This window comes from Dermacentor silvarum, chromosome 1, assembly GCF_013339745.2.
Source record: "Dermacentor silvarum isolate Dsil-2018 chromosome 1, BIME_Dsil_1.4, whole genome shotgun sequence".
Classification (NCBI taxonomy): domain Eukaryota; kingdom Metazoa; phylum Arthropoda; class Arachnida; order Ixodida; family Ixodidae; genus Dermacentor; species Dermacentor silvarum.
The window spans coordinates 60174980-60189180 of NC_051154.1; the positions used below are offsets into that span (position 1 = coordinate 60174980).

Sequence of the window (14201 nt, forward strand, 5' to 3'; positions counted from 1 at the left end):
TTTGTTCGTTTTTTATTGACATTCATGTTTCCATCTGAACAAAAATTGAATTTCTCACAGTGAAATCCGTCAGAAAAATGGTAAAGTACGACTTAACCACAACCTACAGACATGGTGGCGTCGGATTGTAATTTGAATGTACGAGAAAACATAATTCTTTTACGAGGAAACTCAAACACAAACCCCTTTTCCAGCATTTCTACCAGACCTACAGCGGCGCGCTTGCGAAAATGATATCCAGACGGCGCTCGCATCCTCGGCAGGTCAAATTAGGACTTCGCCTGTCTAATGCGTTTTGGACATGCACGCGCGTCGGGGCAATAGCAAACAATTAATAAAATAATAAAAAACGGTGCTAGGGCCTTCACATTTTAATATAAAAACACTTATATTGCCTTGAAAAAACGTCTTCCCAGCAATGCATTTCTGTTTAAAAGTGAAGCCGACTTTAGAGGATCGGTGTAAACTTGGTCTTTGTAAGCTGGCTTTCCTACGTGCCGTGTTGCAGTGAAGCCCACTGAAAAAAAATGCGATGTGAACGGGGCCCGATAACGCTATCGCGTTCCACTCTTAAAGGCGAAGCTTAAGCGTCCTTCAATTTTTGTATCTTTTTTTGAAAAGTAACTGCTCCGTGTACAATAGAAGATTATTTATTTCAGTGCCCTATCTCAGGCTATGTGGCAAGTGCTATATTTATTTTATTTATTTTCTTTATTTCATTGAAGTGAGTGCTGCGCATTGCAGTAGCCAACTGTATAAATGTTGCGAGGACTTATTTCATTTCATGTCATCTTTTCATTCCTGCAACGTTTAAGGTTGCGGAGAAGGCGCCAACGACATATTTGATGCCGATATTTTAATATCACAATAAATAATTCAGTCAATCTAGTTCTTCACGAATACACTATACATCATATTCTGTTTAAATGAATACTGCTAATGTCAGTTCATTATTTTTTTGTAATTTATGACATAGATTTATCGTCAGAAATTAGTATGCTCTGATGAAGAGTTCTGTGAACATACAAAGTTATTGTATTCACGCAGAGTGACCGTGCTTTTATAAAATTTGGCACAAATTATCTGAAACCTCCGTAGATGTATGGCGCAACTGACAGAATAAGCTTAGTCAGGCGCAATATAGTTGGCCTTAATTAGCCTAAAGCGTCTCTATATTTCATCAAGGAGTTTAATAGGGTAAATTCTAATGCAATGGTGTAAAATAATATGAAAGACAAGTGAGAAATATGTTTTGGTTACCAAAACGGCCGTCGAAAGTAAAAATTGCAAATACATGCCTGCTCAAGTGTGGTGGCTGTTGGGTTTGAGTAGACGATGTTGAGTAGACATTGTAGACCTCAAGTCTGATACAATGTGCATTATGTAACTCATAAAAAATATTTGCTTCTCGTAATGCTAATGTAGTGTCTCCAGGTTCTAGGTGATTAAGACTTAAACCTATCAAACGGCGCACACTTCAGATTTTGCGCACAACATATTTTATAGCGTCATGTAGCTTGCGAATATGATTGAGTAGCCTGCATACACTGAGTAATGATGCTTGCGCGTGCCTAAAACTTATTACAGACGGCACAAAATTGAACGTAGAAAATTTTCTTAAGAAAATCAAATCTGAAAAACTTTCTAAAGCGTGCGGATTCGAAAGTGTTCCTTCCTACGCAAAATCTATCGTTTGTCACACTGAAACGTTGGATTGCCATAATGATGCTAATCCATGTAATTTATGTGTGTAAAGAAATACATATAAATATGACAGGGTAGTAAGAAAACTTGTACAGGTAATATTTTTTTGTCATACTGACCGAATTCGTGGCTGCCTCCAGTGGATGGTGGTAGATGGACATTCCATGAGTTGTTTCAAGGTGGCAGGCCAGCTCCCACCAACTTCCACAACGTGCCAGGCACTGAGCGCAGACGGGCAACGGAATGCCTGCACCGGCACAAAATAAAAGAAAAGGTTGGTTTTGCATTCAGCAAACTAGCGGTCTCTTCAAAGAGCACTTGCACTGAGTGCTTTCTGCTCGCACAAAGCGCGGCCTCAATTTGTATGCGCCGCATGTCGCTAGAAGAGCTTTTTACAGGCGAAAAACCTGCGGGAGAAGTTGGAAGCGCATGTATATTTTTTTGGTACGTAAGGAATTTACACTGAACACTCCAGCGGCTCTAAATTTTCAGAGAACCTAAAGTTCGTCATACTCCAGTGCTGTCATAAGCTTTCTCACGATTCGCTACGTATTCACCAGAATGAAATGGGATGTGCAACATTTTGTTCGGCACTTTCTTTTTGAGTTAGGGCGTCTGATTGGGAGCGCTTGAAGGTGTTCCCAATAAGCATTGTCCAATATGCATTGGCTACGCGGGTTCCTGTGTGGTTGCGGGATCTCGTTTCAGCTCAGTAGGCTCACCCTGACGCCTCTGACGCGCTGTCATGACGACAGTTCTATGCATTTCCGACGCTTGCTGGCGGGGCTTTTTCCGCATTTCCTGAAGCGAGACAAGCCCAATAAAAGGGCCTGAGTGCGTCGGAAGCAGCGCTATTTTTGGGTTCGCAAAAGCCTTGTCGGTTCACGAGTCAGAAAGATGAAGACCGCAAGTGCATAGATGCGGGAATATCATCTGACACAAAGCAAGCACTCGAATTCTACTGTAAAAAATAAATGTGAAGAAACAAAGAAAAAAATTCGCATTTTTACTACAGAAAATGTGTTCAATGAAAAAAAACACAGCTATTTTTATTGAATAAAACAGGCTTTTTTATGTTTGGACTGAAAGACAGTTTTATTTTAACAAAACTGTGTCGATACTGTAAATTGAAAAAAAAATAATTCTCATCAATACTGCGTGCGAAATGTGATTTGTTCCTCTCTTCACTATCATCAATTATCAATGGTGTGCAGCTTCACCAGACACGCAAGTATAAGCAGGTAGATCTCGCATGCACGAGCCGATTGGTCTTTGTTTCTGAATCAGATACAGCAGCTCTCCGGCGAGACAGGCCACTCAGAACATGTCTATAAATACTGGTAGAGTTATACGCCGCGTAGTGCTGTGTGTCTTGTCGCAGGACGTATGGTCCTTTCTCATATGTTTTATGTAGTGTGCTTATCTGTACATGCATAATCTGTTATAACCGCCTCTCTGGGTTTAACTTTCGCACTCCATGAAAGCTGCAGTAATGCGAAAAAAATAGCAGTTTCGCCCGAAAGGCGAAGCATCAATTGCGATAGCAAATTAGTAGAGAGCTATACAGAGTAAGGACAGTAGTTTTATCGACTGTATAAACTTGGACACATTCGCTTACTGACTGAATTAACAAGCATGGTGTCAGCGCGCAAAAGCAAACATGAATAGATCACACTCGATGACCGCACGCAACCACTGTCAAAACGCTGGTGTGAGCAAGCGCGCAAGCAGCAGCGAGCGAAGGTTCGTGCGCTCTATCGCTTCAACGGAAACTAAGCGACGAAAGTCGCAGCGCATACAAAGGTAAGAGCTGTATGGAGATCGCTTTCAAGATTCGGTGCACGCGACAGCCCTCAGCCGCGCAAAGTACAAGTACGCAGTTGCTCGCAGAGCAGAAGCCACACCCCCTCCCTCCTGTGCTGCCTTCTGCGAGATTCCAGTTCCCCATGCACCCGGTCACAAGATACGCATTGGGTGCCGCAGCACAACGTCGCACAGCGGCGTTGGAACGAATAACCGTTAACGCGTTGATTTAACATACGGGGGCATTAAAGTAGTACTAAATGTGAATCTTGCGTTCTTTGAGCCCTTCTAATTCCTGGCAATTCAAATGTACTTATTCTTTCCGTGAGCGTGAATCAATCTGACTGCGACGAAGAAGGACCTGCATTGTTTATGAAGTGGTGTCGCGGCAGGGCAGCAATGCATTTTTGACAACGGTATGACAGTTTAAGTCTGTGCTCACAATAATTACAGCGCAGCTTAACTTTAATCGCAACCCAGATAGCCAAGCGAGCAAAATTAGCGCGCAGTGAAACAGATTTGCACCCACTACAGTTGTTAAATCTTTCAAACAGGTCAGCGTTGCTCAAAGTTTGCCGAATTAATTAAAGCCGCACGCGATGAACATAATCATGGTTATATAAACATCACCAAAATTAGCTTTCCCATCGCTTCTTACTAGCTACTGTTGTTTCGTAACTGCATATAAATGAAGTCTTCTCTCCAAGTTTTGCACATTTTTTGCGAAAATTTCGTTAATACTGAGGGTAATTTTTTAACTGTAGGTTTTCAAAGAGAGAGCAAGAAAGATATTCTTTATTGGCACCGGGCAGAATAAGGTTCTCTGTGTGTGGGTGACGTATATTATCTACGTTAGAGTAAACGAGTTTACGAAAATATTTGCTGCGTTTTTTTTTCTTTCCTTTTTTAGGTTTTAGGTTTTACTTCAAGAGGATGGATGTCCCAAGGATCGGTCATCGTATGAGTTTTGTGGTCCTATCACGGCCTTGCACGGGGCTGGGTGTTCACTTGTGCTATATGTTTGCTGGCAAGTTCATGGTGGCACGGAAAACCAGCCACATGAGGACACATGTTCCAGAACAAAGAAGATCCGTGGTTATGCAAAGGACGCCAGTCGTCCACCATATGCGAGATGTTCGCTCTTTGGAAAGACTGAGCTATCAGGCTGGGAAAAACCCCCCGCGGTGGCTAAGCGGCTATGATGTTGCGCTGCTGAGCACGAGGTCGCGGGATGAAATCCCGGCCGCAGCGGCCACATTTCGATGGGGACGAAATGCAAAAACGCCCGTGTCCCGTGTGTTGGGGGCACGTTAAAGATCCCCTGGTGGTCAAAATTAATCCGGAGTCCCCCACTACGGCGTGCCTCATAATCAAATCGTAGTTTTGCACGTAAAACCCCAGAATTCATTCATTCAAGCTGGGAGAAATCAGTACCCGTAAATCCGAAGCCCTTTTGATGGCAGCAAGATTCGAGCCTGCAGGCATTTCCGACACCTGTGGTGGACGTCCTGGTTATTAAGGCCACATTGTGGCTCATGTGCATGTAAAGATGCTCATACGTAAGTTCGAAGAAAATGTGACTGCAAAAACATTTTTTTAGCAATCTTTGCTGCCGGCTCGCCGTCAGTTCGGCACTGTGGGAGTTACTATTCTAGCCGTCAATGTCAATTCGACACCCAACTTATGAGGAGGGTTACAAAAACTGCAGACATTTTAGACAGGCCTGGCGACCATGACATCGACGCAGAAACTTTGTTGTCTGTATGGTGTTAGTTCAGCCAGCTCAGCGCACCGGTCATGTCAGCCTCAATGACGGCGTTAATGACCGCGCTTGCGGTTCTTCATCTGCTGTAATTATTTTAGAGCGCAGCTGTTAGGCACCCGGTCCCTCGTTACCGAGCGAATGAGCACAGCGAAGGATGAAAGCGAACGCGGAGCGCAGCGGGAGATGAAAGACGGTGATAGCGAAGAGAGCGCTAGGAGGAAGGCGGAGGAGGAGGGTTCAGCGGAACCATAAGGCGGAAAGAGGCGGAGGAGGAGGGTATGGCGAAAGCGTGAGAAGAAAAGGGAAGTGCCGCGCAAGAAGGGCTTTGCGGCGACGGTGGCTACGAGAAGGCGCCAGAGTAGCGCGCGTCGTCTGTGTGGAAACAAAGCGCTGCATGGGCGGAGGTCTGCGGCGGCTGCTGTGAATCGCGCCAACGCGTCACCCACGCGCTGCCTCTAGTGATCTCCTGATTTGCGAGGCAGTCGCGCCACACTTCGCTCCGTTTGAAACATGCCGCAGGAGACAGATGATCCGCGCCAGCCAATATATCGCGAAATGAAAACACGTATAGAGCTGCGCTCAAGTTTCGCATTAGGGAGTAACGTAATGATTGTTTCTTTGTGTGTTTGTTTCCAGCCTTATGGTCACCACTGATAGCTGCACACACCATGAGCCGGTGGGTGTACACGAGTCTTAACATAGACAGGTTTATTATAGCGGCCATTAAATACTTCAGTAATATGTACTCAGACTGCCTAACTTGAGCTTGGTGAAATTGAAAAATTGGTTCGAATTATCTAACGCACGAGTTTTTAAAAGAACGATTCAAATTGCATCGGTACCTTTTGAAACTTTCAGCCCGGGTAAATTAATAAGCGCATCGAATTATCCAATGTCAAACAAATGTAAGTTGGTTGTACAATCTCAGGATAATAACTACGACGTATGCTTCTCCCAAACAATAAAGCGAGGCGAATGTCAACAAAATAAACTGTAACCATGCAAACGGTGTGAACAGTTTGTCGGCGCTGTTGACAAAGAAAGTGAAAAAGCAAGGCTTCATGTATGGAGAGAAATAGAAATAGATAAAAAAGTTGTCGCAGTTTCACCTGAAAGGTGAAGCATCAATTGCGATAGCAAATTTGTAGAGAGCTATACGGAGTAATGATATTAGCTTTATCAGCTGTATAAACTTGGACATGCAGCAGCACCGGCAACGCGCAGAACTGTTGTCGACGCCGTCGGCGTTTTGCCCGCGTTCGCTCAAAATGCGTGCGGCGTTGGTGACTGTTGCCGGAGCCTCTGATATAAATAGGCACTTGGTGCCGCAGCTAAACGTCGCCTCCCTTCCCTCCCCCTCCCTTCCCTCCCCCACGGCCTCTCGCGCATCGGAAGAAGGCGCGTTTGCTCCACATATATGGTGATTGTAAAAGAGGAAAGAGACGCCTACTTCTGCAGCCCTTAAGCAAGCACGGCGCGGAACGCGCGTTTGTTCTCCGCCGTGCGTTCACTCCCCGCGAAAGAGCGCGTCCCTCGCGCCCTTTCACTCGCACATACAGCGTTCGGCGGCGCGCGGTCACGATTTCATCTCCATTGACGTCATACGGAACCTCACGGCGACGGCGACGGCGACGGCGACGCCGACGGCAGAAATCTGCTTTTGAGTGTCCATATAATTGCTATCGCAATAAAAAAAAAAGAAAATGCGCTCTGATCATAAATTAGAGAAGAAGCATCGAAACCCTTGCTTTTTATAAAATCGGTGATGCTAGGCTGGGATCATCGTGCAGTGCAAGAGGCGGTGTCTGCTTCACGCAATCAAGGAACTTCTTGTTTTCAAGTACACATTGGGTTCAGTTGCAGGTTCTGAGTTGTTTTGCGGCTGATCATTGACGAGGCCTCAATTCACGCTTCCGCGTCTTTTAAAGGAGGAAGCGGGAGGGACCAAAGAAGGCGCGGGGAGCTACGCCTTCGAGGACGTCTGTGCACTGAAGCTCGCCGATCTGCTCAACCGGCAGGTCGGACCACCACCGCCGTGGCGGCCAATTTCACGACAGAGCGAGCGCTCACCGGGCGGCGACTCGGCCGGAAAGAGCCCGACCACGTGGCAGCGGCAGGTGAAGCGCAGTCGGCAACGGTGGCGCTTGTGGTCGAGCAGCTTCTGCAGGCCCGGAAACACCTCCCGGCAGTTGCCGCAGATGAGGATGTCCGGCTCGGCGTATGTGTGCAGCTTCTTCTTGGCAACGCCCTTGTTTCCGCCGATGGCGCTGGCTGGCCGGAAAGCTAGCGGCTCGGTGCGAGCGCGCTTCACCGGGGAGCCCAGCTGCCGGGGGGTGGCGAACCTGCGAGGAGCACGTAGCGCCGCGACAGCAAGAGCACTGCGTCAGCTCGGCGAAACGTCGTTAACCGCGCTCTTCCTGGCCACCGTTAGAAGAGCGCGTCCTCATTAGACAGCTTGTGCGTGGGTGGCGAAAGATTTAGTCATTGTGTTAAAGCAACAAGAGTCCTATTCTGCAGTTTCTTCGTCTTGACAGGCGGGCTGGCCCCTCTTCCAACCCCTGCTCCCAATTTCTGTCTTTTCTTTTTCTTTTTTTGTTCGCTACATTCGGACACTCTATCGGTTGCCCGCTTTCGGCTAACGTGGCGTTGGCGTGGGTGAACAACACGATTCTGCACTGCTTCGAACGAGCTCTAGCGAGGACTAGCACCGGCGTCAATGGTGTCGCCGATACCGGCGAAAGCACTGGTGAGAGAACTTTTCGAACAGTTCCGAGTCATCCTGTTCGCCCGCCGGAAAGCGACAGCTCGGTTGCGCGTCCAGTCACAGTGAGATATATTGCGTGCCAAGCCTGTTCCTTCTGGAACTTGAATTCGCGTGAGCTCGTTAATCACACTGAGATGAAGGAAAGAACATGAGAACAAAGAAGAAAAAGAAAGAAAAAAGGGACCACAACACTGTTCATCTTGCTTTCATTTTTATGCTACTTTATTTTAGTTTCATTTTGCGTGAAACAACTACACAAGGTTGTCGCAGAGTGTATGATATGGTCTGAATGAAATCTTACAACGCATGGGATGCAACGCCCGCACACATTCTTCCCTCCATATTTCACTGCCCTATACGCGCGCCAACGAACGCGCGGCGCTACTGGTGGCTGCCTTGCTAAGTGCACTCGGGAAAAGGAGGCAGCTGTCCGCCGTAGTCTTCTGGGTCATTGCTCGTGATTCTCTGTTTTATCAGGGTCCTGGTATTATTCACGTTTTCGGAGCGAAATAAGCAGCGCCTTTGGCATGTGCGTGGTGGCCAGTGCTTCAAGAAAAATTGTTGCGCAGTGGGGTGCTCAAATACCTGAGCAATCTTGCCAGCGACACGATTCTAATCGTTCTCCGCGAGACCTCATGCTGCGGGAGCAACGGCAGCAATGGCCCACCGCCGCTTGGCGTGAAATTTCTCGTTCTCACTCTTTCTTTTTTCATCTCGGTGTTCGTTGCACTCGATCATGTTTGCACGGGTAAGCGACGTAGTTCTGAATGCCGCTTGCCGCTGCCACCGTTTGCCACTTCCCCCATTTGCCGCTTCTTTATCGTGTTGCTCTAGCTACAGGGTGCAGGACTTTACGAGTGCATCGTGTTGTTTGTTAGAACTACTGACGCTTGCAAGGACTGATTTTGTTGTTTTTATGCGGCCCGGTAAATTCGTCGCACCAGCTGTCACACAGTTTATGTTTCTAGATTAATTTTATGCATGGCTACGCGCATGCTGAACTGTTGCTAATTGCTTCGTGCAGAACTCTTGTTGATTTTTTTAAGTACCAAGTATTCACGTCGCCTCGTTTGTAAGGAGCCTAAATCAAGCTGTATTTTATCGGACTGATTACGGGCACGTGCTTCTTTAACAGCTTTATTCTTTTCGCCCGGGGATACCGTCAGTATTGTGGTCGCTTGACCCGCCGTGTTTGCTTAGTGGCTATGGTAATGGGCTGCTAAGCACGAGGTCGTGGGATCGAATCCCGGCTACGGCGGCCGTATTTCGATGGGGGCGAAATGCGAAAACACCCTTAGATTTAGGTGCACGTTAGAGAACCCCAGGTGGTCCAAATTATTCCGCAGTCCCCTACTACGGCGTTCCTCATAATCAGATCGTGGTTTTGGCACACCCCGTAATTTAGTGTTTAATTGTCAACAATAGACAAAGCGGCTGCAAGCTCTACTTTATATAAATGACCTTCGTAATTTCGCTTGCCTGCAGGAAGCACCGGTCACATTTGCGTACTAGGTTGTCCCAAACTACAATAACATCGCGTACACTCGTGAGCAAAAGTGTACGGACCACAGGGTCGACGAAAAATCGAATTTATTCGTAATTACCAAGCATAAACTGTAATTGACGAGTACACTGAAGAGTTCGCAATGCCAAGTTTATACTCAAGTCCTCAATTTCAAGTTGCGTTCACAGGCAGAGGAAAAAATCGGCTTTGTCGCGCAGCCCCTGGTCCGTATACTTGTGCTCACGGGTGTACATGTCCACTCTCATAGAGGCCGGCGCCTTTACGGCAGCTGTCACCGCTGAAGTAGCGGTCCTGCACCCGAAGAAAGGGGGAACTCGCAGCCGCGTATTTCAGCCGTCATTGCTGCAAAGAGCCTGTCATCTACTACTACTGCATCTCGAGCGTACTTCTGAAAGCCCCCGCTGGGGGGCCATCAGTGGCGCCTCTACAGAAGGCGCGTTACGCGCGTAGCGTGTGGTTTAGATTGCGTTAAAACATTGGTTGTCTGCTCATTTTTTCCTTATGTTGGCTTGAACAACCCGAAAACTCTTGCCAGGTGCTAGCCGCATCGTTCGCATTTCAGGCCAGTGTAATAGCACACCAACGTCGAACTTACTGCACAGATGGTGAAACCATGCAGGCCCGAAAAATCATTATCTATATGGGAACGTGTTTGGGTGTTTTTAGTCTTTCCTTAGAAGAAGATCGCGAGTGCGATACCAACGAACTTATGGGCGGTACTATCATGTTTTAGCACACGGTGTCAGCATATAAAGAATCATGCAAATAATTTTAATTTTGTTTGATAAGAAAACAATGGCAGAAGCGGGTCACATTTGCTGTATATACATTGGTTGTACAGCTCAATTTTTTGTGTTCTGCATGATACATCCATGCTAATAAACACGTAATACTGCAACATTTAAAGCTAGGGGGTGAATCCTTATAATAATTTATGAAAACCGGGTAGGAAAACGAGCACGAAAAGGGGATCGAACGGTGCGTTAGTTTGTTTGGACTTTCTGTTCTCTCCCTGTGTTCTTTACTTTATGTTTACACAAATTTCTGCATTGTATCCAGCAACAGGTTTAACGGAAACTGAAGGAGATAGTAAGCAAGAGCGCAAACAGGAGTAGACAGGTGAAGAGAATTTATTTGATGTCGAATCTCCAAGGGAAATATTGCGAGAACGACCAGTGCTATTCCACAGAGCTTTCACAGACGTCTTCATATTTTACAAAGAAGAGTAAAATAGGCGGCTAGGCAATATATATATATATATATATATATATATATTGCCTAGCCGCCTAGTTCACTCATATTTTACTTTCTTTTACTCTGTATATATTAAATTGTGCGGTGCCTGAGAAGAATGCGAACGCAAAATGTGAATAAGAACGAAGCAAATTACATCGCTATAGAACTGATACGTTCGAGTGTTCTTTTCAATCGGCCTAACAGTTAAGAGCTCGGAAAGTGGGTTTGTCGGTGGTTTGGGCCTTTCTGTAACCCGCCGCCGTAGCACAGTGACTATGGCGTTGCGCTGCTGAGCACGAGGTCACGGTTTCGATCCCGGCCACGACGACCGCATTTCAATGAGGACGAAGTGCAAAAACGCTTGTCTACATTGATTTAGGTGCACGTTAAAATACTGTTCGCGCGTGATGGTTCACTGTGTTACGTCCTTATATCGAAGTGCGCTACCATATTACATCATGGTTAACCAACTAGCCCAGCAGTATGTCTTAAAAAAAAAAAAAGGAAACCCACTTGGGGTCAAAAGTTAATCCAGGGTTTGCCCGCTACCGCGTGCCTCATAATCAGATCATGGTCATAATCGGTATGTTTAGCCTTTCTGTTATGTTCTCGTCGTCATGTATGCCGTCGCCGTAGTGATCGTGTTGTCATTTTCAGGCCAACACCTGCTCACAAATTTTCACAATCGTCGTCATCAGTATGGCGAGGATGTTGTTGTTAATGCAATTACTAGAAGGGACTGTGGCGTCAATGTCTACGGGAGCTGCAAAGAGTTCAACAAGCACGGGAGTAGTGGTGAGTACATGGATTTGCCTAAACTTCGTCCTTCTGGCTTTAAGCGGCTTCGTGACTTTGCAAACTGATCTTTCCAAGAAAGTACTGCGTTATAAATAATTACATCTGCATTATTAATATTACCCGATCGCAGGATTCAAACACAGCATCTCTAGTACAGACGCCCGTAATTGAAACCATTGCGCCACGGACGCATTGACAAGGAGAACCACTGCAACGAGCAGCGGTTATGCGCGTTGGCAGTTTTATTGCCTTCTGCATTTAAAAAAAAGAAGAACGTATAGATTGCTTCAAAATCTAGGCCAACGAAGGCAGCTGAAGCGTAATAAACGAAGCCACAAGAACGTCTGAAGCCCCAAGCACGAATATCAGACAAATCCCCGTACTAACCATCATCCCCGTACTAACCCGTGGTGGCTGAACGATCGCAGCACCAGAGTTCATTCTAGTAATTGTTGTACTAAACTCGGTTTTGTGCGTCGCGCAGGCTTAAAGCGTAGCGATGTCTGTGCATGTGTTTCGTAGGCCGTAGTACGCAATACTACTAAGTAGAGGACCAAGACGACCTCGCGCGCATTGCAAAGAAGTTCTTGAGAAGATGTCGTTATCCGCCATGAAGGCCTTCTGTTGTCGCACTAAATGAGTGATGAGCCGAATAAATAGCTGAAGTGAAAGGGCACAGAAAAGGTACAACTTATCACGGAAGGTCTATCTCGCTCTTAAGAGGCTTTTCACGGCTGCAATGTTATTACACGAGGCTATCCCGAAACCTAAATTGGCCTTTTATCCAGTTCTTGCACCTTCTTACTTTCTTTTTTGTTTCTTTCTTTCTTAAAAAGCAGCTGGCTTATGCGAAGACGTTAACACAGAGGGAGGCTTCGCGAAATGTACCAAATGTTCACATTAATAACTTAGATTACGGTAAAATATATTTTTATATAAAAAGTTTGCTTTGCTCTGAAACTTCGAATCTACGAATATAATCAAGCCTGGCAATGGGGAACTTACGAATATACCAAAGCAAACGTGCTACACATACAATCACCAGTGTTTCTAGAACCTTGGACCAATCGCCTGATAATCCTATATTTGAGCATAGAAGACGAAACAAGAAACATTTCAGGGTCCTTCGACGTATCCTGCCAACTGGGCTTGTATTCACAAAACTTATCTTACGTAACGGTGTTTACTCAATGGCCGGCACTCAGATGCGCCCGTCACTGATGACGGTCGGCGAACGGCATGATGCCCAATACCGTTAGGCTTCATGCTCAATACCCTAAGGCTCCACTTGGAAGAAATTTCTGAATGCGGAACCTGGTTTTCTCATGCCCTATCTTTCACCACTGCCATCGCTACCCCCGTCACTACCAGGGTACTGGATGCTTCAATCATCATCAGTGTTCCGCTTGCAGTGGGCGCACCACAATGTGTGCAAAACAATTTTTTATATATATCCATCTAGCACACCCATTGTATCTGATATCTTGATAGCACTATGAGTTGAGCACCAGTGTGAGAGTAGTCGAGAGGGCCTAAGTGATTTTTCTTTAAACATTTTTTTATTCATTTAAGAACGTCCCTTACGGTTGCCGTACCAACGTTCTTTGTTACACACCGTTAGCCGCACAAGTGTTTCTAATGTATACATGCTGCCGCACGTCAGACTAAAGAAATCCCTGTAGCGTGGCATTCTTCCCCACAAGGGCTCATTTTGTCGACATTTACGAACTCTCGCACGTGCGCACGCTTGAAGACCTCTTCAGCTACGTATGAAGAAACGCACAATATACAATACCTATGTAAGAAAAAAAAAAGGAGATGTAAAGAACATGTGACGGTATGCGACAAACAATTATTCAACTAGAATGTGCTTATAACTTTCGTAACCCACAAGACATGACGTCTTTATTGGTGCGTTCTCTCTAATTAAAAGCAACGAGATAGGATCTCGTAAAAGCGCGTATATATATAAAAAAAGTTAGGGAGAGAAAGAGAGAGAATGGAAGAGCAAGTAAGCAGTAAAGGTAACGGCGAGGGTGAGCGGAAACCAACACTAGAGTCCGAGTCAGAGACCCGTGTGTCGAATGGAATGCAGTTTGCCCCCCACCGTGCTCCCGCCTGTTTTTGCTCCTACCTTTGTATTAATTCGTTAGCTTTGCATATTATTTTTCAAACATTCTAGTAGCTTGAACTTTGAAGCCCATAGAAATCTCGCGAAAGTTAATTGCGCATAAAATGGGTCCACCGTGACAACAAAATTTATATCGCACATCGGCCGTATCCCAGCGCGGCAAAAGCAGGGCGAACTGACGCACTAAGAGAAGTAAAAATGGCAACAAAAGGTAAAGAAGCAAGGGGATCGTGGGAATAAAATAAAATAAAAAAGGAACGAGAACTGCCCCTATTTTGTCTCCATGCCCTTGGTTAATGTCCCGCATGCACGGGAAGCCCGATGGCCGCGCGAAATGTCGCCAGAAGAATCAAAAGAAAGAACGAAAGCGGCGTCTGGAAAATGAAATAAGTATGAAATTAAAGCTCTCGCCACGGTTTCGGTGCTGTAACGACAACGCTTGCTTCCAGTTTTCATCGTTTGAATTTTTTTCCGC

At 45.9% G+C, this 14201-nt stretch overlaps 1 protein-coding gene across 1 annotated transcript in view; it reads right to left on the reverse strand.

The window, feature by feature from the left end:
* Positions 1–14201, reverse strand: part of LOC119464173 (uncharacterized) — a 214439-nt gene that overhangs the window by 10022 nt on the left and 190216 nt on the right. The window contains exons 4-5 of the mRNA XM_037725050.2: positions 7343–7614; positions 1824–1951 (exon numbers count right to left, since the gene is read on the reverse strand). Of these exons, the coding sequence (XP_037580978.1) occupies positions 1824–1951; positions 7343–7614 (400 nt within the window). The remainder of the gene's footprint in view (positions 1–1823; positions 1952–7342; positions 7615–14201) is intronic.